Source organism: Heterodontus francisci, chromosome 29, assembly GCF_036365525.1.
Source record: "Heterodontus francisci isolate sHetFra1 chromosome 29, sHetFra1.hap1, whole genome shotgun sequence".
NCBI lineage: Eukaryota > Metazoa > Chordata > Chondrichthyes > Heterodontiformes > Heterodontidae > Heterodontus > Heterodontus francisci.
The window spans coordinates 14,961,191-14,985,891 of record NC_090399.1 but is presented as its reverse complement, the minus strand read 5'-3'; the positions used below and the strand labels follow the sequence as shown (position 1 = coordinate 14,985,891).

Here is a 24,701-nt window from a genome sequence, read left to right as displayed (position 1 = left end):
ATCCGGCCCATTTCCCGCACCTCTAGCCTCACCCCTTCCCCTCCCTCCCAGAACCGTGACAGGGTTCCCCTTGTCCTCACTTTCCACACCATCAACCTCCATATCCAAAGGATCATCCTCCGCCATTTCCGCCACCTCCAGAATGATGCCACTACCAAACAGATCTTCCCCTCCCTTCCCCTGTCAGCATTCTGAAGGGATCATTCCCTCTGTGACACCCTGGTCCACCCCTCCATTTCCCCACCAACTCGTCCCTTTCCCATGGCACCTTCCCCTGCACTCTCAGGAGGTGTAATACCTGCCCATTTACCTCCTCTCTTCTCACTATCCCAGGCCCCAATCGCTCCTTTCAGGTGAAGCAGCGATTTACTTGTACTTCTTTCAATGTAGTATACTGTATTCGCTGCTCACAATGTGGTCTCCTCTACATTGGGGGACCAAACGCAGTATGGAACACCGCTTTGAGGAACACTTCCGCCCAGTCTGCAAGCAGGATCCGAGCTTCTGGTTGCTTGCCATTTCAACACTCCCCCCTGCTCTCATGCTCAAATCTCTGTCCTGGGATTGCTGCAGTGTTCCAGTGAACATCAGCGCAAGCTCGAGGAACAGCATCTCATTTATCGATTAGGCACACTACAGCCTGCCGGACTGAACATTGAGTTCAATAATTTCAGAGCATGACAGGCCCCCCATTTTACTTTGTAGTTATTTTTTCTTTTTCCTTTTTTTGTGTTTATTTTATTTCATCTTAGTTTGTTCAGTTTGCTTACCCACTGTTGTTTTTTCATGTTTGTACTTGTGGTTGTTCAATTTTCAGTCCGTTAACACCCTATCTGTACTCATGCTTTGTCTTTCAACACACCATTAACATATTGTTTGCCTTTGCTCCGTGACCTTCTGGTCAGCTATTCTGTGACCTTGTCCTATCTACACCTTCTCCTTTGTTATCTCTTGCCCCACCCCTGCTTTACTTGCTTATAACCTTTTACATTTCTAATATTTGTCAGTTCTGAAGAAGGGTCACTGACCTGAAACATTAACTCTGCTTCTCTCTCCACAGATGCTGCCAGACCTGCTGAATATTTCCAGCATTTCTTGTTTTTATCCCATCTTATAGATCGTTGGCTAACAGAAATCTATCAATCTCAGTTTTAAAATTAACTTATTGTCCCAGCATCAAATGCCATTTGTGACAAACAGTTACAAATTTCTAGAGCCATTCAAGGTGAATATCTCCTTCCTGGGGTGTGGTGCCAAGAACTGAACACCGTCCTCAAGGTGTGGCCCAACCAGGCCCAGCTATAGCATTACTTATAATCCCTTGTATTCTAGTTATCTTGATATACAAACCAGTATTCAAGTAGCTTTTAAGATTATTTTCTGCATCTGTCCAGACCATTTTTAATGTGGAACTAATGGTCAAGTACCCCAAAGTTCCCAGTATTGCAGTCAGCCAATGGCACTGTTTTTTACACTGGAGTGCTGACTTGGGTTGCATTTGAGTGCTACAGTGGAAGTTTGGTAACTGAGGAAGTTTGGTAAGGAGGGAGAGAGGAGCTCCTTTCATTTCCTACCTGTCCTCAGTGAGGGGAGCCGAGAGCTTCCAAAGAGCACAGCTGACTGGGAGAAGACTCGGAGGGCGGAGTTCTGGACCGGTAAGTATAAAAAACTTATCTCTGGTAAATAAAAACTGAAAGTGACCTCATAGGAAAGCTGTGACCTGATTGGCTGGTAGGGAATTTTTTTTTTACTGAATTTGAAAATAAAACATTGATAAAAATTGATTAAAACCCTAATTAACTAATAAGTAGAGTAACTAAACCAGAGGGGAGATTACTGTATTTAGTTTGCATTTAATATTTATAGTAGGAATCTAGCACTAGGGACCATATAGTTAATTATAACAATTTAGTAAGGATTTAATAAGTATTTATTTATTTTAAATTAATTTATTAATTAGTGCTAGAAATGTCAGTTAGAGGGGTGAAGTGCTTCACCTGTGAGATGTGGGAGGTCCGTGACGCTTCCAGCGTTCCAGAGGACTACATCTGCAGGAAGTGTACCCAGTTGCAGCTCCTCTAAGACTGCATGGATCGGTTGGAGCGGCAACTGGATGCACTTAGGAGCATGCAGGTGGCAGAGACCGTCATAAACAGGAGTTTTAGAGAAGTGGTTACACCCAAGGTGCAGGCAGATAGATGGGTGACCGCTAGAAGAGGCAGGCAGTCAGTGCCGGAATCCCCTGTGGCTATCCCCCTCTGTGACAAGTATACCGTTTTGGATACTGTTGGGGGGGGATGGCCTATCAGGGGAAAACAGCAGCAGCCAGAGCAGTGGCACCACAGCTGGCACTGTTGTTCAGCAGGGAGGGACAAAGTGCAGAAGAGCAATAGTTATAGGGGACTCTATAGTCAGGGACACAGATAGGCATTTCTGTGGACGTGAAAGAGACTCCAGGATGGTATGTTGCCTCCCTGGTGCCAGGGTCAAGGATGTCTCTGAACGGACAGGGGGCATTCTGAAGGGGGAGAGTGAATAGCCAGAGGTTGTGGTACACATCGGTACCAACGACATAGGCAGGAAGAGTGGCGAGGTCCTGCAGGGGGAGTTTAGGGAGTTAGGCAGAAAGTTAAAAGACAGAACCTCCAGGGTTGTAATCTCGGGATTACTCCCTGTGCTACGTGCCAGTGAGGCTAGAAATAGGAATATAGTGCAGCTAAACACGTGGCTGAACAGCTGGTGGAGAAGGGAGGATTTGAGATATCTGGACCATTGGGATCTCTTCAGGGACAGATGGGACCTGTACAAGAAGGACGGGTTCCGTCTAAACTGGAGGGGCACAAATATCCTGGCTGCGTGTTTTGCTAGCGTCACTCCTGAGGGTTTAAACTAGTGTGGCAGGGGGGTGGGAACCAGAGCAGTAGGAAGCAGGTGAAATAAATGAGGGGGAACTAGTAAATAAGGCCAGTAAGACTAAGAGGAAAAGCAGGCAGGGAGATGTTGCGGAGCACAGCGGGACTGGTGGTCTAAAGTGCATTTGTTTCAATGTGAGAAGTATAACAGGTAAGGCAGATGAACTTAGAGCTTGGATTAGTACTTGGAAATATGATGTTGTTGCTATTACAGAGACTTGGTTGAGGGAAGGACAGGATTGGCAGCTAAATGTTCCAGGATTTAGAAGCTTCAGGCGGGATAGAGGGGGATGTAAAAGGGGTGGGGAAGTTGCATTACTTGTTAAGGAGAATATCACAGCTGTACTGCGGGAGGACGCCTCGGAGGGGTCATGCAGCGAGGCAATATGGGTGGAGCCCAGGAATAGGAAGGGTGCAGACACGATGCTGGGGGTTTACTACAGGCCTCCCAACAGCCAGCGGGAGGTAGAAGAGCAGATATGTAGACAGATTTTGGAAAGATGTAAAGGTAACAGGGTTGTGTGGGTGGGTGATTTTAACTTCTCCTACATTGACTGGGACTCACTTAGTGCTAGGGGCTTGGAAGGGGCAGAATTTGTAAGGAGCATCCAGGAGGGCTTCTTGAAACAATATGTAGATAGTCCAACTAGGGATGGGGCCGTACTGGACCTGGTATTAGGGAATGAGCCCGGCCAGGTGGTCGAAGTTTCAGTAGGGGAGCATTTTGGGAACAGTGACCATAATTCCATAAGTTTTAAGGTACTTGTGGATAAGGATAAGATTAGTCCTCGGGTGAAGGTGCTAAATTGGGGGAAGGCTAATTATAACCATATTAGGCAGGAACTGAAGAATTTAGATTGGGGGCGGCTGTTTGAGGGTAAATCAACATCTGACGTGTGGGAGTCTTTCAAACGTCAGCTGATTAGAATTCAGGACCAGCATGTTCCTGTGAGGAAGAAGGACAAGTTTGGCAAGTTTCGGGAACCTTGGATAACGCGGGATATTGTGAGCCTGGTCAAAAAGAAAAAGGAAGCATTCGTAAGGGCTAGAAGGCTAGGAACAGACGAATCCCTTGAGGAATATAAAGACAGTAGGAAGGAACTTAAGCAAGGAGTCAGGAGGGCTAAAAGGGGTCATGAAAAGTCATTGGCAAACAGGATTAAGGAAAATCCCAAGGCTTTTTATATGTATATAAAGAGTAAGAGGGTAACTAGGGAAAGGGTTGGCCCACTCAAGGACAGAGAAGGGAATCTATGTGTGCAGCCAGAGGAAATGAGCGAGGTACTAAATGAGTACTTTGCATCAGTATTCACCAAAGTGAAGGACTTGGTGGATGATGAGCCTAGGGAAGGGAGTGTAGATAGTCTCAGTCATCTCATTATCAAAAAGGAGGAGGTGTTGGGTGTCTTGCAAAGCATTAAGGTCGATAAGTCCCCAGGGCCTGATGGGATCTACCCTAGAATACTGAGGGAGGCAAGGGAAGAAATTGCTGGGGCCTTGACAGAAATCTTTGCATCCTCATTGGCGACAGGTGAGGTCCCAGAGGACTGGAGAACAGCCAATGTTGTTCCTTTGTTTAAGAAGGGTGGCAAGGATAATCCAGGAAATTATAGGCCGGTGAGCCTTACGTCAGTGGTGGGGAAATTATTAGAGAGGATTCTTCGGGACAGGATTTACTCCCATTTGGAAACAAACGACCTTATTAGCGAGAGGCAGCATGGTTTTGTGAAGGGGAGGTCGTGTCTCACTAATTTGATTGAGGTTTTTTGAGGAAGTGACAAAGATGATTGATGAAGGAAGGGCAGTGGATGTTATCTATATGGACTTCAGTAAAGCCTTTGACAAGGTCCCTCATGGCAGACTGGTACAAAAGGTGAAGTCACACGGGAGCAGAAGTGAGCTGGCAAGATGGATACAGAACTGGCTCAGTCATAGAAGACAGAGGGTAGCAGTGGAAGGGTGCTTTTCTGAATGGAAGGATGTGACTAGTGGTGTTCCACAGGGATCAGTGCTGCGACCTTTGCTCCTTGTAGTATATATAAATGATTTGGAGGAAAATGTAGCTGGTCTGATTAGTAAGTTTGCGGACGACACAAAGGTTGGTGGAGTTGCGGATAATGATGAGGATTGTGAGAGGATACAGCAGGATATAGATCAGTTGGAGACTTGGGCGGAGAAATGGCAGATGGATTTTAATCCGGACAAATGTGTGGTAATGCATTTTGGAAGGTCTAATGCAGGTGAGAAGTATACAGTAAATGGCAAAACCCTTAGCAGTATTGACCGGCAGAGAGATCTGAGCATACAGGTCCACAGGTCACTGAAAGTGGCAATGCAGGTGGATAAGTTTAGTTTAGAGATACAGCACTGAAACAGGCCCTTCAGCCCACCGAGTCTGTGCCGACCATCAACCACCCATTTATACTAATCCTACACTAATCCCATATTTCTATCACATCCCCACCTGTCCCTATATTTCCCTACCACCTACCTATACTTGGGGCAATTTATAATGGCCAATTTACCTACCAACCTGCAAGTCTTTTGGCTTGTGGGAGGAAACCGGAACACCCGGAGAAAACCCACGCAGACACAGGGAGAACTTGCAAACTCCACACAGACAGTACACAGAATTGAACCCGGGTCGCTGGAGCTGTGAGGCTGCGGTGCTAACTACTGCGCCACTGTGCCGCCCTATAAGGTAGTCAAGAAGGCATGCGGCATGCTTGCCTTCATCGGTCGGGGCGTAGAGTATAAAAATTGGCAAGTCATGCTGCAGCTGTACAGAACTTTAGTTCGGCCACACTTAGAATATTGCGTGCAATTCTGGTTGCCACACTACCAGAAGGACATGGAAGCTTTGGAGAGGGTACAGAAGAGGTTTACCAGGATGTTGCCTGGTCTGGAGGGCAGTAGCTACGAGGAGAGGTTGGATAAACTCGGATTGTTTTCACTGGAACGACGGAGGTGGAGGGGCGACATGATAGAGGTTTACAAAGTTATGAGTGGCATGGACAGAGTGGATAGTCAGAAGCTTTTTCCCAGGGTGGAAGTTACTAGGGGACATAGGTTTAAGGTGAGCGGGGCAAAGTTTAGAGGGGATGTGCGAGGCAATTTCTTTGCACAGAGGGTGGTGAGTGCCTGGAACTTGCTGCCGGGGGAGGTGGTGGAAGCAGATAAGATAGCGATGTTTTAAGAGGCATCTTGACAAATACATGAATAGGATGGAAATAGAGGGATACGGTCCCTGGAAGTGCAGAAGGTTTTAGTTTAGGCAGGCATCAGGATCGGCGCAGTCTTGGAGGGCCGAATGGCCTGTTTCTGTGCTGTACTGTACTTTGTTCTTTGGCAGGGAGCTATGCCCAGTGTCCTGGCCAACATCACTGAAACAGAATACCTGGTCTTTGTCACACTGCTGTACCCAAATCAACTGCCACATTTCCAACATTACAGCAGTGGCTGCTCTTCCAACTTTGGCTGTAAGGTCCTTTGGGATGTCCTGAGGGCATCATAGGCACTGTATAAATGCAAGTCTTCCTTTCTTTCACTTCAACGCAGAGTATACTCACGTGGACCCTGTGGAGCTGCAGATTATCTCACAGCAATGTCAGGATTTCTGTGTTTAATTGTGCACCTGCATACTCCAGAAGTTGCTTAAATGAAAACAGAAAGTGCTGGGAATACTCAGCAGGTCTGGCAGCATCGGTGGAGAGAGAAGCAGAGTTTACGTTCTTGGGAAGGGTCATCGATCTGTAATGTTAACTCTGTTTTTCTCTCGCCACAGACGCTGCCGGATCCACTGAGTATTTCCAAAATTTTCTGTTCTTTCCAGCATCTGCAGTATTTTACTTTTCCAGACATTGTTCCCCTGCAGTAAGTGTGAGCTCTGATAGAGCTGCCCTTATGACAGCAAAATTCGGGTCTAAGTCTCCAATAGTGATTACATTCTGAAGGAATGAGACTCTACACTTGTAAAAGTTAATTTCCTGTGCTAGAGCGGTTGTTTGGCAGTAATTAAGACCGATCATACCGTTAAAAGACTGGAGCAGACAGCTCCTAAATTTCTTGGTGAGTTTGGTCTGCATCTCTGAGGTAAGTGCAGGATCTTCAAGCTGTTCAGGTGTTCAACACATTTGAATGTTCAGCAAGACGGCGAGATGCTGGAAGCTTTTTTGGAGGCGGAGGCATCTGGGGCAGGAACGTCCCGTTTTCCGCATTTAACTCTGCAAAAGCTATCGAGGGAAATGACTGGCCCCAGTTGTACATAAATAACCTTGAATGCCATTGGCCTCACCGTTACAAGTACAGCATAATCTGGCAACATTTTTATTCTTCATAACAATGAGTCAGATAATAACTTTTCCCACCCTTACTGCCCGAGCACACATCCACTTGCAAATATTTCTCTGAGTAAAGACTGCGAGTAAAGGACGATAATGAAGTCAATGCCATACTATAAGTGAAGTACAGACATATTCAATGGTCATCTTTCTCAGGGGATGGATAAGCCAGAAAGGGAATCCATTCTTCAATACCTTCAAGTCAGCACCTGAATTCTAAAACTGCCTACTCCATGCCTGAGACATCATTGTGGACTGGAGTCCGAATTCTCCCATACACCACAGCTTCTTCCATCTCATTTGGAGGCCTCACCGGCGCCCGTTGTTTATTCTTTTTTCTAATAACCGGCCTCACTGTCGCATATACAACTGCGTCTTCCTGTTCAAACGCCCGTGAGGGAGGGCTCGCAAGTCGATCCTTCCTGAGACTCCCAGGACCATGCGTTTTGGGTTTGTTGATGTGCAGGTCAGCATAAACGATATTATTCGATGTAACGCCCTCAAATGAAACACATTTTTAAAGAAAAAAATGAAATTACAATGCTATGGTTACTCCCGTAACAACACCACAGGAAGTATTTTTTTGCGTCAACAATTCCTTTTTAATTCTTTCTTGGGATGCGGGCAAGGCGGGCATTTGTTGCCGGTCCCTAACTGCCCTTGACAACTGAGTGGCTTGCTAGGCCATTTCAGAGGACAGTTAAGAGTCAGCCACATTGCTGCGGGTCTGGAGTCACATGTAGGCCAGACCAGGTAAGGACGGCAGATTTCCTTCCCTGAAAGACATTAGCGAACCAGATGGGTTTCTATGATAATCGATGATAGTTTTGTGATTACCATCACTGAGACTAGCTTTCAATTCCAGATTATTGCTAATTAATTGGATTTAAATTCCGCCAGCTGCTGTGGTGGATTTGAACCCGCATTAGCCTGGGCCTCTGGATTACTAATCTAGTGCCATTACCACAATGCCACCATCTCCTGTGCATTGCAGACCGAAATGGAATTCAGATACAAAATCTCAGTCATTACCGAAATATTGCACGGCAATGGCTTCAAGTTTGTGATTTTCAGTTAATATGATTATTTTACTAATCTTGCCAACGAAAATGCTCATTTTCAGACACTAGACAATGATGGAGAAGCAACCAGATCGTTTGAAATTGACGCTGTCTTAAAGCTAAGGAGAACGATAATCAGTAATTCGGAGGATTGACTGATGGAGCTGGTAATCTGTGTTGCTAACCCATGCTTTCATAAATGCCGAGATCGTGCCCTTGACTTTAACCAGAAGCAACAGTCTGTTAAGGAATAAAGCTGACTATAATTATAATTTGGAATTACATTCTTACCTGTTCTTGTGTTTGAGCTGCTGGTGTTCTATCTATAAAATATTTCAGATAAACATGTTACATATATTCGGTGAAGAAATTCAGTGCGACAAAAAAGATCATTATGGACAGATTATCATTTTCAGAATAAGATGATTTTGCGTGATACTATTAAAACATAATATTGGGCAAAAGGGAGGGCAGAACATAAAATAAGCACTATCACGGGAGAAAAAGTACTGGCAAAACTAATGGGACTGATGGGACTAAAGGTTGGCAAGTCTCCTGGTCCTGATGGCCTGCATCCGAGGGATTTAAAAGAAGTGGCTGTAGAAATGGAGAAATGGAGAATGCATTCTTCCAAAATTCCTTGAAATCTTGAACGGTCCTAGCAGATTTGAAAATACTCAAATATAATGCCCCTATTCAAGAAAGGAGGTAAACGGAAGCAGGAAACTATAGGCCAGTTTACCTAACTTCTATCATTGGGAAAAGTTATACTTTATTTATAGTACTAGAGTTAGAACAGCATTTCACTGTGTCATGTTACAAACCTTGACATATGCTCAATTGGAGCACTGAGAGTTGAAAGATTGTGGGTTCAAGTCCCACTCCAAAACCTTGAACACAAAATCCTTCAGTGCTGAACAAGTGCTGCAGTGTTGGAGGTGCTGTCTGAGGAGAGACGGAACCAAGGCCCTGTCTGCCCTCTCACCTTGGGATCTTTTACTGTCAATGTAAACAATCACACACCACTACTGGAGGACGAGTGAGTGAGTTCTCCTCAGTGCTGCAGCCAATGTTTATCCCTCAACCACCAACACGGGAACAATTTATCTGGTGGCTGCGTTTGCTGAAAACTCAACCACTAGGTGGCGCAGTACTTGCACATGCGCAAATGAAGCCTCATGCACCGAAATGTCACTGTCGGTGACATTTTTTGGCAGCTGCCAGTAATAAAGATGGCGCTGCTCAGCTTATCACAATAACAAAAACAAATGAAATCCAAATGCCCATGGTGGCTGCAATTGCTGCCTCCATCCTGCCCCCAACTGTACCCCACTCCCTCCTGCCATCGCGCCTCTCTCCTCCACTGCTGCCCGCACCCGTCTGCTCGCCGTTTGCTTCTCGCCTCGCCCCTTCTCCCCCCTCGATCACTCGCTCCCCGCTTCAACCCCCCCCCACCCTCAAACCCCATCTGCGGGCCACTCGTCCCTGGCCTCGCCATTTCATCCCCTCTGCTCTGCCTCTGCTTCCCACTCCCTCCTGCTTCTACTCCCTGCTCTGTCCTGCTCACAGTCTCCCTCCCCTCCCCTGCCCATCTTGTCACTCTCTCTCTCTCTGCCCTGCTTCCCCTGTGTGGGGAAGAAAGGCGGGGCCCAGAGGCAGGAGGGTGTGGGATCCAGAAGTGGGACAGATCGAGAGAGCAGAGGGGAGGAAGTGGCTAGGCTGGGAGCGAGTGGCCCACAGGTAGGTGGGGGAGAGAGGGGGTGAAAGGGGGAGCGAGCGACCGAGGGAGGAGAAGTGGCGAGGCGTGATGGGGAGCGAGCGGTGAGCAGGCGTCGCAGTACATGATGCCGTGTTTTGCACGCATGCGCAAATTAGTCCTGGCAAGCTGGGTGCTGATGTAGGCTGCTCATGCGCAGCGCCATACTGACAGCAAGAGTCCATTCTGCACATGTGCGAAGCGGGGAGTGCTCTGATGATGTCAGCGCTGGGCTGCGTTGTCAGGAGTCACGTGTTCCTGTCTGTAGCACCTTGCTATGCTGAGTTTACTAAAGGACGACAGTGTGTATGCTTCAAAGCTACATTACTTTGGTTGTAAGTTACCTTGTGATGTCAGCAGGTCCTGATCTGTTCTATCTAGAATGATATAGCACAGCAGTAGGCTATTCGGCCTATCATGGTACACTTTTGGAAATGATGCGTTCACTGGCTAAAGGTACCACATGCATTGAAAGCCAAGGCTGCTTTTGACCCTAAACACATTTGTTCACTAATCGCCACCGTGATACATTCAGTAGAATTACCTCGATGCTTGCAGAAGTGCAAGACCACAAGAAGTGCCATTGAGGACAGGATCAATACAATGCCCCCCAGCACTGAAGCCAGAATGATCAAATTCTTCTTTCGAACACTAGAATGACTGTCCATGGTATTGTCAGGTCCCACTGTGGAAAATGAAATGATTACTATTAATGACATCCAAGTTCTCTTCACCAATTCCAAGTGTTTGGGTCTTTGGAAAATTACCACTTTTAAATCATTTTTTTAGGAAATAAAAATTTACTTTCTCTTTCAATCAATTATATTTTCTGGGGCCCTTTTGGGTTCTGCCCAGTTACACAAGTTCACGTTAATAAATCTATCTGAGTGTGTGTAACTATCTGTGTGCGTATTTGGCTCAGTGCCATTTGTTGACACTGAGCCAAAGAAGGAGACACAAGGAAAGATGACCAAATGATTGATCAAAGAGGTAGATTTTTAGGAACACCTTAAAAGAAGAGAGATGGAGAGGCTGAGGGAAGGAATTCCAGATCTTAGGGTCTTGTCAGATGAAGGCTATGGTCGAACGGTTAACATTAGCAGGCCAGAATTGCAGGAGGGAAAGTATCTGGGAAGGCTATCTGGCTGGAGGAGGCGAGGTAGATAGGGAGGGGGAAGCCATGGAGGGATTTGAATACAAGGATGCGGATTTTTAAATTGAGGTGCTATCGGACAGGGTGCCGGTGAAGATCACCAAGTACAAGGATCCTGGTGAATGAGATTTGGAGTGAGTTAACTTATGGGCAATAGAGTTGAGGATGAGCACAAGATTATGTCGGGTGAAAGATGGGAGGTTGACCAGGAGAGTATTGGAATAGTCAAGTCTAGATGTAACAAAGACATGGAAGAGGATTTCAGCAGCAGATAAGCTGAGGTGTGGGTGGAGTTGAGCGATGTTATGGAGGTGGAAGTAGGCAGTCTTGGTGATGTTGGTCAGAAACTCAACTCAGGGTCAGACACAGCACCAGGGTTGTGAAATGTCCGACTCAATTGAAGACAATTCCCAGGGATGGAAACTGTGGAGATGGATTGTGGTTTGTGGGTTCAGTCTTTCCAATATTTAGTCGAAGGAAATTTCTGTTCAACCAATATTGGCTGATAGATAAGCATTGAAATGAATCCGAGGCAGTTGAGAGGTCCCAGGAGGTGATGGTGAGATAGGGCTGAGTGGAAAGGTCATACATGCGGATAATCTTACCGAATTCGGATTCAGTAGTCAAACAAAAATCAGAGAGATATAAGGTAACTAAATAACAGCTGAGTTATACTGTCAAAATATAATACATTCTGACAAATATATAAAAAAGGACAATCTGGCCAGAAAAAAAATCAAAATCTCAGATAGATTAAGCTCTGATTAATCAATTTACACATTTAATCCTATGCTCCAGGTTAATTTAGAATGAATGTGGAAATTTATACTTTTATACAGCAGTGTATTTAACTATAAAATTTTGTAAAGCACCATTCATTTCCAGGGTCTCGAGATTTATAAATGTTCTTCATCATTCTTATTCCAAAATTATAGAGTCAGTGTTTGAGGTGTAAGTAGTTGGATTTGTTTTTTGAAAAGAATATATGTAAAGTGAGATACTAGTAGCAGAATAGAAGCATACCTTTTACTGTTACCCGTGTTCCTATTCCAGTTCCTCTGGCAAAATTAAATATTTCCACTTCACAATAATACGTCCCCGAATCATTCTGTTTTGCATCCAAGATTGTAATGTTGGTTTTAGAGCCTTGAGTTTCCTTCAAAACTCGACCAATAAATTCTGCAGACGTGTTTGTAACTGCTGACTTTTCACGACCTAATCCTTGCTTGTACCAGTGGTGGGAAAAAATTCGGAACTCTGCAAACCTATTAAAACTGCAGGAGAGATGGATCTTCATTCCTGCCCTTACTTCGATATTCTGTGGGCTTTGAGTTACTTTGATGTCGGCAAGAGCAGCAGCTGAAAGACATAGATGCTAAGTATTCTTGTTAGACAAATAGACCCGGGACTTTAAACTATTTGGTGTGACAACTTGCAGATATTTCAAATGAAGGTAATGATCAATTCAAACAAAGAAATCCCACCTCTACCCCCTGACCATCAGCAGTAACATTACTGTTGAAGCTCTGACCATTAACGTCTTGGGGTGACCAGCATTTTCTTCTGCTGCAACACCTAATACTGGGCAGCAATTTTGAGGGTGCAGCATTACCTCCGAGTTCCCATCCAAGTTGCACATTGTATATTGCCTGCTCCTTGATGCTGGCTGGGTCAATATGCTTGCAAGTCCGAAAACAGTAAGGACTGCGGTTGATTATAGAGAAGGTCCGGCATTACTTTACCAGTTCAATGCAGAGCATAGGAGAGCATGCCAGGAACAGCACCAGGTATACTTCAAAATGAGGTGCCAATCTGGTGAAGATACACACAGGACTACATGCATGCAAAACAATGGAAGCAGCATGTTATAAGTAGAGCTAACAGACCCACAACCAACAAATCAGATCAAAGCGCTGCAGCCCTGCCACATCCAGTCATGAATGGTGGCATGACACTTAACTAACCAGGGGAGGAGGAGGCTCCACTAACATCTCCATCCTGATTGATGGCGGAGCCCAGCAACGTCAGTGCAAAATCACAAAGCTGAAGCCTTTGCGACCATCTTCAGCCAGATGTGCAGAGTGGATGATCCATCTCGGTCTCCTCCTGAGGTTTCCAGCATCACAGATGCCAGTCTTCAGCCAATTCGATTCACTCCACGTGATATCAGAAATGGCTGAATGTATTGGATACAGCAAAGGCTATGGGCTCTGATAATATCTTAGCTGCAGCCCTCAATCCAGAGAAGTGTAAGGTAATGCATTTGGGGAGGGTAAATAAAGCGAGGGAATACACAATAAATGGGAGGATATTCAGAGGGGTAGAAGAAGTGAGAGACCTTGGAGTGTTTGTCCAGAGGTCCCTGAAGGTGACAGGACAGGTAGATAGAGTGGTGAAGAAGGCATATGGAATGCTTTCCTTTATTGGATGAGGTATAGAATACAAAAGCAGAGATGTAATGCTGGAACTGTATAAAAAACTGGTTAGACCACAGCTGGACTATTGCATACTGTTCTGGTCACCACATTACAGGAAGGACATAATTGCTCTGGAGAGAGAACAGAGGAGATTGACAAGAATGTTACCAAGGATTGAAAGTTGCAGCTATGGGGAAAGATTCAATAGGCTAGGGTTGTTTTCCCTAGAACAGAGGAGGCTGAGGGGTGACTTAATTGAGGTGTATAAAACTATGAGGGTCCTAGATAGAGCAGACGGGAAGGACCTGTTTCCCCTAGCGGAGAGGTCAATAACCAGGGGACACAGATTTAAGGTGATTGGGAGAAGGATTAGAGGGGACATGAGGAAAAACATTTTCGCCCAGAGGGTGGTGGGTGTCTGGAATTCACTGTCAGGAATGGTGGTGGATGCAGAAACACTCAATTCTTTTAAAAGGTACCTGGACATGCAATTGAAGTGATGTAACCTGCAAGGCTGTGGCCCAGGTGCTAGAAGGTAGGATTAGACTGGGTGGCTAGTTTGTTCAGCTGGCACGGACATGATAGGCTGAATGGCCTCCTTCTGTGCCGTAGTTTTTCTATGGTTCTACGGCTTGTGCTCCTGAACTAGCCATGCTCCTACCCAAGCTGTGCTAGTACAGCTTCAAAATTGGCATCAACCCAGCAATCGAATCTGGCCAGTTACCACTCAATCAGTCTACTCTCAATCATCAGCAAAGTGATGGAATGTGTCATCGACAGTGCTATCAAGCAGCACTTACTGAGCAGTAACCCTCTTGCTGATGCTCAGTGTAGATTCCATCAGATCCACTCAGCTCCTGACCTCATTACAGCCTTGGTACAAACATGGACGAAAGAGCTGAACTCCAGAGGTGAGGTGAGAGTGATGGCCTGTGGCCTCAAGGCAGCATTTAACTGAGTATGGCATCAAGGAGCCCTAGTAAAATTGAAGTCAATTGGAATAAGGGGAAAACACTCTGCTGGTTGGAGTCATACTTAGCACAAAGGAAGATTTTTGTGGTTGTTGGAGGTCAATCATCTGAGCTCCAGGACATCACTGCAGGGGTTCCTCAGGGTAGTGTCCCAGGCCCAACCATCTTCAGCTGCTTCTTCAAAAACCTTCCTTCAATCATAAGGTCAGAAGTGGAGATGTTCGCTGATGATTGCACAATGCTCTGCACCATTCACAACTCTTCAGATACTGAAGCAGCCTGTGTCCATATGCAACAAGACCTGGACAATACCCAGGCTTGGGCTGATAAGTGGCACGTAACATTCGTGCAACAAAAAGTGTCAGGCAATGACCATTTCCAACAAGAGAAAATCTAGCCATCTCTCCTTGACATTCAATGGCGTTACAATCACAGAATCACCCACCATCAACACCCTAGGGGTTATCATTGACCAGAATCTTAATTGGACCAGCCATATACATACTGTGGCTACAAGAGCAGACGAAGGGTAGGGATACTGCAATGAGTAACTCACCTCCTGACTCTACAAAGCCTGTCCACCATCTTTCTACCAGGTACAAGTCAGGACTGTGATGAAATACTCTCCACTTGCCTGATGAGTGCAGCTCCAACAACACTCAAGTAGTTCGACAGCATCCAGAACAAAGGAGCCCGCTTTGTTTGGCACTCTATCCAGCAGCTTAAACTTTCATTCCCTCTACCACTGATACACAGTGGCAGCAGTGTCTACCATGTATAAGATGCGTTGCCACAACTTACCAAGGCTCCATCGACAGTATGTTCCAAACACACAACCTCTACTACCTAGAAGGACGAGGGCGGCAGATGCATGGGAACCTCATCACCTGCAAGTTCCCCTCCAAGTCACTTGGAACTATATCACTGTTCCTTCAGTGTCACTGGGTCAAAAACCTGGGACTGCATCCCTAACAGCACTGTGGGTGTACCTACATGACAAGGACCGCAGCAGTTCAAGAAAGCGGCTCACCACCACCTTCTCAAGGGCAATTAGGGATGGGCAATAAATGCTGGCCTAGACACCGATGTTCACATCCCATGAGCAAATATGGAAAAAATGTAGCAAACAAATTCAAGACTCACCAGAGATCAGCAATACACCAATTAAAGTACCTCGAGGCATTTTTTTATTATTGTCTGTGAACGAAATAAAAAAGAAAAGATTTACAACAGCAAGTTTAAATGGGATGGAATTTCATAACCTTTGGTGAAACTTCTTTACACCCGCCATTTTACCTTCTTGGATGTGCTGCTCAGTATATTGAAAAAGCAATCTGTTACTAAGTGATAGGTCTTGAATTTGATCACTCCACTGTATGCCGATTTCATAGATATATGGAGGTAAAATTCCAATGGGTTACACCATTCTTCTGCCACAGGTTTAGGGAAAAGCTGTGGAAACCTTGATAAAGGCAGAACCATGCCTAGAGGGCAAAGGCCTACATGAACTGGTTGGGCCGAATGGCCTGTGTTATGCTTATGAGAAGTGTGATGATTAAAAATTATGGACCAAAATAGAAGAGTTACAAAAGTTGACTTTCCCTTTTTAAGAAAATGGACAATGTTGCTAAAATTGGCCACTGAAGATAAATGCCTGACAGGGACAAAGGAATACTGTTTGAGCTGGGAGGGGTCAATTACACCCATCCTGAAACATTCCTGAACTGAATAGGTTCTTCTGAAACAAAGAAGGCATAAAATGGAAACATGATCACCAGATTATTCTCATCCTGAACCCATCAAGAGACACTTTTGAATTGAATGAGTTCTTCTTAAAAAAAAGAAGGTGTGAAGTTACCACATTCTGGGCCATTGTTGGGCATGGCAGAGAGGGAGAGCCACATCCCCCACCGGAGGCAAAGGTGTGAAATGATTTTTGACCGTAAAGGTAGTTCCCTGAAAGATGGGGTGGGGTGGGGGTGTTGTGGAGAGAGGGAGAGAGAGAAAGAGAGACACCCAGAAAGAAGCTTGTTTCCAGCTAAGGGGCCGGGAGAAATCCAGCAAACCAGAAAGGAAGCACCTACTGTAAAATAGTACATCTTTACTTCTGCAACAGCGAATTAGAAGTGATTCACTTTATTCGCCGAAACTTTAAACTAAGAGAGAAACCTACAAACAGCTCAGGCCTGCAACCAATGAGAACTTGACTTCTGAGAGAATTCAATATGTTTACCATGACCCTGAAACCTACGACGCTTAAAATCACTTACCCCTTTCCCTCTCTATCTGTCTCTTCCAGTGTGTGTGTGTGTGTGTGTGTGTGTGTGTGTGTGTGTGTGTGTGTGTGTGTGTGTGTGTGTGTGTGTGTGTGTGCTGTGACAATTTCAGGATAAGGCTTATTGCTCAATAAACAATTGATTTTCTTTTTTAAACCGACAAGAAAACCCGTCGCTGTTTATTTCTTTGACAAATAAACCACCAAGGGGTTAAACCCTAATAACAAGTAACGCTTGCTGCGGTCAGGTGGGAGTTGAACCATCCATATCCCTCACCACGTGGCCATAACATCTGTGTGCATGTCATAACTTCTATGTATTTGGTGCGAAACTGCATTTTCTGGGACTTCTGATGCAGTTGTGATGAAGAATGGAAGAACCCCATTCATTTAACAGATTATTGATCAGAAATCTCATTACTTATTTAACAGGCATTACAAATGGAAGCGATATTATACAGGGGGCTGTAATGAGATATAAATACGGAGGGTGAGTGTTTCTTCATACATAGAACCATTGCATTCGAAATGCACGCCTGTGTTAACTTCCCCTTGTGAACCAGATTATCCTGCACTTGGACCCCACAGTCAAAATAGATTTTGCTTTCAGTGGATACGCTTTTAAATTTACCATTACTTAAATTATTGTAGGCTTCATTAAAATAGCATTTATTGTTATGGTTTATACTGTTAAATTTAATAACATTTATCCATGTTGTGGGGTTAAGATTGAATATGGCCGATAATGAAAAGCAGGAACTATAGAATGAGTCAAAAGCAAAAAAAGAGTAATATTTATATAAAGTAAAAATAAAAAGTGCTGGAAATGCTCAGCAGGTCTGTGGAGAGAGAAACAGTTAATGTTTCAGGTCGATGATCTTTCTTCAGAACTGGCAAAGGTCAGAAATGGAATAGGTTTTGAACAAGTGGAAGGGGGAGGGTAAAAAAAAAACAAAAGGGAAGGTCCATGATGGGGCAGAGGGCAGGAGAGATTAAATGACAAAGATGTCATGGAATAAAAGGCAAAAGGAGTGATAATAGTTTTCGTAAAAGACAAAGCATTTTCCAGAGACAGTGTTAATGGCAAAATAAAGAATAGCTCTGTCAAAAGAAAAACAAGAAAATCAAGTTTAAGACTGGGCCATGGGTCTGAAACTGTTGAACTCAATGTTGAGTCCAGAGGGCTGTAAAATGCCGAATTGGAAGATGAAGTGCTGCACCTCGAGCTTCTGTTGAGCTTCACTGGAACACTGCAGTAGGTCAAGGACAGAAATATGGGCATGAGAGCAAGGTGGTGAATTAAAATAACGAGCAACCGGAAGCTCAGGGTCATGCTTGCAGACTGAGTGGAGGTGTTCTGCAAAGCCATCACCCAATCTGCGTTTGGTCTCCCCAATGTAGAGGCAACCATATTGTGAGCAGCGAATACAGGATACTAAATTGAAAGAAGTACAAATAAATCGCTGCTTCACTTGGAAGGAGTGTTTGGGGCCTTAGATGGTGAGGAGGGAGGAGGCAAAAGGGCAGGTGTTACACCTCCTGCGATTGCATGGGAAGGTGCCGTGGGAAGGGGACGAGGTGTTGGGGCTGATGGAGAAATGGACCACAGTGTCGGGGAGGGAATGATCCCATCGGAATGCTGACAGGGGAGGGGAGGGGAAGATGTGTTTGTTAGTGGCATCACGCTGGACATGACGGAAATGGCAGAGGATGATCCTTTGGATGTGGAGGCTGGTGGGGTGGAAAGTGAGGACAAGGGGAACCCTGTCATGGTTCTGGGAGGGAGGGGAAGGGGTGAGGGCATAAATGCGGGAAATGGGTCAGACACGATTGAGGGCCTTGTCAACCACAGTGGGGGAGATTCCCGGTTGAGGAAAAAGGAAGACATGTCAGAAGTGCTGTTGTGGAAAGTTATGTCATCAGAGCAGATGTGACAGAGATGGAGAAACTGGGAGAATGGGATGGAGTCCTTTACAGGAGGCAGGGTATGAGGAAGTGTAGTCAAGGTAGCTGTGGGCGTCAGTGGGCTTTTAATGAATATTAGTGGACAGTCTATCCCCAGAGATGGAGACAGGGAAGTCTCGGAAGGGAAGTGTTGGAGATGGACCATATGATAGTGAGAAAAAGGTGGAAATTGGAAGTAAAGTTGATGAAGTTTTCCAGTTCCAGGTGTGAGCAGGAAATGGCACCAATACAGTTATCAATGTACCGTAAAAAGATTTGGGGTGCGGGACTGAGGAGGACTGGAACTACGAATGTTTGATGAGGAAAGATTGAACAAGTTGGGCCTTTGCCCATTGGAGTTTAGAAGAATGAGAGGTGATTTTAATGAAACATATAAGATCCTGAGGGGTCTTGACAGGGTGGATGCTGGAAGGATGTTTCCACTTCTGTGAGAAACTCGAACCAGGGGACACAGTTTTAAAATAAGAGTCTCCCATTTAAGACAGAGATGAGGAGAATTGTTTTCTCTCAGAGGGTCATTAGTCTGTGGAATTCTCTTCCCCAGAGAGCAATAGATGCTGTGTCATTGAATATATGCAAGGCTGAGTTAGATAGATTCTTGATAGACAAGGGAGTCAAGTGTTATGGGGGACAGACAGGAAAGTGGAGTTGAGGCCACAATCAGATCAGTCATGTTTTTTCTTAAATGGCATAGCAGGCTTGAGGGGCCGAATGGCCTACTCCTGCTCCTAATTCATATGCTCGTATGTTCGACATACCCCACAAAAAGAGACATAACTAGGAGGACCCATGCGGGTACCCATAGCAACAGCTTTTATTTGGAGGAAGTGAGAGGAGCTTGCATTTATATGGTGCCTTTCACGTCCACAAGATGCCCCAAAGTGCTTTATAGCCAATGAAGCACGTTTTGAAATGCATTCACTGTTGTAATGTAAGAAAGGTGGCAATGCAATAATGATCAGATAATGTGTTGTTGATTGAGGGATAACTAGGCCAGGACACAAGGAATAGCTTCGAAAGGTGTCATGGAATATTTTAATCCGCTTGAAAGGGCAGACGGGGCCTTGGTTTAACATCTTTTTCAAAAGTTGGCACCTCTGACTCTGCAGCAGGCCCTCAGTATTGTACTGGAGTGGGACTTGAACCCATAATCTTCTGACTCAGCAGCGAGAGGGCTCTGAACAGAAGGACTGAGCATACATCAGAACCTGGGCTAGATATTCGGTTCTCGTGATTTCAGTGAACTATCATGTCTGTCCGTATACCACTGGACAAATGTAATTCCGTTTGTTTTGCGTCCCCCACCCATTGACAATTTCCGCCTGATATCCTTAGTGTAGTGCCACACTTTAGGATGGATGTGAAGGTGTTAGAGAGAGTGCAGAAAAGATTCACGAAAATGGTTCCAGGGATGAGGAACTTCAGTTATGAAGATAGATGGGAGAAGTTAGGACTGTTTTCCTTGGAGAAGAGAAGGCTGAGAGGTGATTTGATCGAGTTCTTCAAAATCATGAGGGGTCTGGACAGAGTAGACAGAGAGAAACTGTTCCCACTCAGGAAAGGATCGAGAACAATAGGAAAAAGATTTTCAGGCAGTGAGTGGTTAGGATCTGGAATGCACTGCCTGAGAGTGTGGTGGAGGCAGGTTCAATCGAGGCATTGAAAAGGGAATTAGACAGTTATCTGAAAAGGAAGAATTTGCAGGATTGTGGGGAGAAGGTAGGGGAATGGCACTAAGTGAATTGCTCACTCGGAGAGCTGGTGCAGACACGATGGGCTGAATGGCCTCCTTCTGTGCTGTAACAATGCTGTGATTCTGAGATGTCCAAGGGCGCTTTACAGAGGGTCAGTGAAATGGACTTCAAACCAAACTCAGAGCAATCAGTGGGCTGATCAAAGTCTTGAGAAAAGAGGTTAAGTTTGTGGAGCGGTTTGAAAGGAAGAAAAAAAATGTTGGAAGAGGCGGAGGAGTTTCAGAAGCAAATTTCTAAAACGGGGACCAAGGCAGGAAAGTGGGAGCCAATGCTGGGGGAAAGGTGGGGTGTGTTGTGGTGAGGTACAGAGCAGACCTCAGACAGAGTAACGGGGGGGAACTGATGGCCATGTAAAGTTAAGGGGAGCTCAGGCGGAATGGAACTATGGAGAGATTTTAAAGACAAGGAGAGGAAACTCAGAAGGTGGATCATTGGCGGATCGAGAGTCAATGCAAGTGAACAGAGGCCGGAATCCCAGCGGTCTCGGTGAAAAATTGCGGCTGAATATACTGTTAATTTACTTTCGGTCGAATGTGCTTGTGTCCTCAAATCAGGACTGGTTTACAACACAGATTAACAGTCGACTAAACCAAATCACTATTTGCAGAAATATATCAATCAATCTTCCACTTCTCCAGAACAATTTTTACTACTTTACCGAGAAGCAAGAAATAAAGTCTTGTAACTTCAAAATCCTAAGATCAGTGGAAAATTATGCAGAGACATTCTAGAATATGATCCCTACTTTTACTAGAAAGTAGAACTAGAAAAATCCACTTACTTTAACTTGCCAGTGAAGTGTGGCACTGACAGTGAAATCGCTGCTCTCAGCTTGTGAAACACAGTTGGCAAAACCAATGACAGCAAAACTGTTGATCACTATTGAAAGAGATCTGTCAGCAATTTTCTTGGAGAAGCCAAGAATAGGTTTGGAAACTGAAATCCACATCATATGCAGTTACCGCAGCAGACTGTCTTCTTATGAAAAATCATTGAAAGTGGGCACTGACTCCCAGTGAATAGATAGAACATAGAACATAGAACATTACAGCGCAGTACAGGCCCTTCAGCCCTCAATGTTGCGCCGACCTGTGAAACCATCTGACCTACACTATTCCATTTTCATCCATATGTCTATCCTTCTTTTGGGCCTCCTTATCTCGAGAGACAATGGATACGCGCCTGGAGGTGGTCAGTGGTTTGTGAAGCAGCGCCTGGAGTGGCTATAAAGGCCAATTCTGGAGTGACAGGCTCTTCCACAGGTGCTGCAGAGAAATTTGTTTGTTGGGGCTGTTGCACAGTTGGCTCTCCCCTTGCGCCTCTGTCTTTTTTCCTGCCAACTACTAAGTCTCTTCGACTCGCCACAATTTAGCCCTGTCTTTATGGCTGCCCGCCAGCTCTGGCGAATGCTGGCAACTGACTCCCACGACTTGTGATCAATGTCACACGATTTCATGTCGCGTTTGCAGACGTCTTTATAACGGAGACATGGACGGCCGGTGGGTCTGATACCAGTGGCGAGCTCGCTGTACAATGTGTCTTTGGGGATCCTGCCATCTTCCATGCGGCTCACATGGCCAAGCCATCTCAAGCGCCGCTGACTCAGTAGTGTGTATAAGCTGGGGATGTTGGCCACTTCAAGGACTTCTGTGTTGGAGATATAGTCCTGCCACCTGATGCCAAGTATTCTCCGAAGGCAGCGAAGATGGAATGAATTGAGACGTCGCTCTTGGCTGGCATACGTTGTCCAGGCCTCGCTGCCGTAGAGCAAGGTACTGAGGACTCAGGCCTGATACACTCGGACTTTTGTGTTCCGTGTCAGTGCGCCATTTTCCCACACTCTCTTGGCCAGTCTGAACATAGCAGTGGAAGCCTTACCCATGCGCTTGTTGATTTCTGCATCTAGAGACAGGTTACTGGTGATAGTTGAGCCTAGGTAGGTGAACTCTTGAACCACTTCCAGAGCGTGGTCGCCAATATTGATGGATGGAGCATTTCTGACATCCTGCCCCATGATGTTCGTTTTCTTGAGGCTGATGGTTAGGCCAAATTCATTGCAGGCAGACGCAAACCTGTCGATGAGACTCTGCAGGCATTCTTCAGTGTGAGATGTTAAAGCAGCATCGTCAGCAAAGAGGAGTTCTCTGATGAGGACTTTCCGTACTTTGGACTTCGCTCTTAGACGGGCAAGGTTGAACAACCTGCCCCCTGATCTTGTGTGGAGGAAAATTCCTTCTTCAGAGGATTTGAACGCATGTGAAAGCAGCAGGGAGAAGAAAATCCCAAAAAGTGTGGGTGCGAGAACACAGCCCTGTTTCACACCACTCAGGATAGGAAAGGGCTCTGATGAGGAGCCACCATGTTGAATTGTGCCTTTCATATTGTCATGGAATGAGGTGATGATACTTAGTAGCTTTGGTGGACATCCGATCTTTTCTAGTAGTCTGAAGAGACCACGTCTGCTGACGAGGTCAAAGGCTTTGGTGAGATCAATGAAAGCAATGTAGAGGGGCATCTGTTGTTCACGGCATTTCTCCTGTATCTGACGAAGGGAGAACAGCATGTCAATAGTCGATCTCTCTGCACGAAAGCCACACTGTGCCTCAGGGTAGACGCCTCAGTTGCACCTCACTGGACAGCTACCGCCCGCCTCAAACCGGGCAGCCCCCGGTCAATAAGGTTCTGTCCCGCCACAGTCTGCCTGCTTCAATGGGTGCTTGGAGCTCAGGGTCATTGCCCGAAAGGTGGACTGATACACCGCACCAAACAACATGAAAAAAGGAAAGAAGGTACCAGCCCTTCGCTTTGCAAGCTGGAACGTCAGAACTATGTGTCCTGGCCTGTCGGAAGACCTTACACAAATCAACGATTCTCGGAAGACCGCCATCATTAACAACGAGCTCAGTAGACTCAATGTGGACATTGCAGCACTTCAGGAGACTCGCCTCCCCGCGAGTGGCTCTCTAGCAGAGCAAGACTACACCTTCTTCTGGCAGGGCAGGGATCCTGAAGAACCAAGACAGCATGGAGTGGGCTTCGCCATCAGAAACTCCTTGCTCAGCATGATAGAGCCTCCCTCAAATGGCTCGGAACGCATACTGTCCATCCGACTGCTCACCACCTCTGGTCCAGTACACCTACTCAGCATCTATGCTCCAACACTCTGTTCCGCACCTGAAGCTAAAGACCAGTTCTCTGAACAACTCCATAACATCATTAGCAGCATCCCCAACACCGAACACCTATTCCTGCTGGGGGACTTTAATGCCAGGGTTGGGGCCGACCATGACTCATGGCCCTCCTGCCTTGGGCGCTATGGCGTTGGAAGGATGAATGAGAACGGGCAGAGACTGCTTGAGTTGTGTACCTATCATAACCTCTGCATCACCAACTCGTTCTTTCACACTAAACCCTGTCACCAGGTTTCATGGAGGCACCCAAGATCACGTCGTTGGCACCAGCTAGACCTCATTGTCACAAGGCGAGCCGCCATAAACAGTGTTCAAATCACACGCAGCTTCCACAGTGCGGACTGCGACACCGACCACTCCCTGGTGTGCAGCAAGGTTAGACTCAGACCAAAGAAGTTGCATCATTCCAAGCAGAAGGGCCACCCGTGCATCAACACGAGCAGAATTTCTCACCCACAGCTGTTACAAAAATTTCTAAATTCACTTGTAACAGCCCTTCAAAACACTCCCACAGGGGATGCTGAGACCAAGTGGGCCCACATCAGAGACGCCATCTATGAGTCAGCTTTGACCACCTACGGCAAAAGTGCGAAGAGAAATGCAGACTGGTTTCAATCTCATAATGAAGAGCTGGAACCTGTCATAGCCGCTAAGCGCATTGCACTTTTGAACTACAAGAAAGCCCCCAGCGATTTAACATCCGCAGCACTTAAAGCAGCCAGAAGTACTGCACAAAGAACAGCTAGGCGTTGCGCAAACGACTACTGGCAACACCTATGCAGTCATATTCAGCTGGCCTCAGACACCGGAAACATCAGAGGAATGTATGATGGCATGAAGAGAGCTCTTGGGCCAACCATCAAGAAGATCACCCCCCTCAAATCTAAATCGGGGGACATAATCACT

General features: G+C 45.8%; 1 protein-coding gene across 1 annotated transcript; it reads right to left on the bottom strand.

Moving 5' to 3' along the window:
* Nucleotides 1-7,208: 7,208 nt before the first annotated feature.
* Nucleotides 7,209-21,478, bottom strand: LOC137346154 (uncharacterized). Its single transcript, XM_068009494.1, has 6 exons — nt 21,386-21,478; nt 15,754-15,807; nt 12,246-12,581; nt 10,614-10,754; nt 8,605-8,636; nt 7,209-7,751 (listed from the first exon to the last, which is right to left on the bottom strand). The coding sequence occupies exons 2-6, from the start codon at nt 15,791-15,793 to the stop codon at nt 7,479-7,481; spliced, it is 822 nt and encodes a 273-aa protein (XP_067865595.1). The 5' UTR covers nt 15,794-15,807; nt 21,386-21,478; the 3' UTR covers nt 7,209-7,478.
* Nucleotides 21,479-24,701: the final 3,223 nt, after the last annotated feature.

What these genes read in the sequence shown, in the direction of transcription:
- LOC137346154 (XM_068009494.1), bottom strand. Translation starts at nt 15,793, where the DNA reads ATGCCTCGAGGTACTTTAATTGGTGTATTGCTGATCTCTG. An exon ending in TGGTGTATTGCTGATCTCTG is followed by an intron (nt 12,582 to 15,753) that starts GTGAGTCTTGAA and finishes TATGTCTTTCAG; the next exon opens with CTGCTGCTCTTGCCGACATC. An exon ending in AACACGGGTAACAGTAAAAG is followed by an intron (nt 10,755 to 12,245) that starts GTATGCTTCTAT and finishes CATTTTCCACAG; the next exon opens with TGGGACCTGACAATACCATG.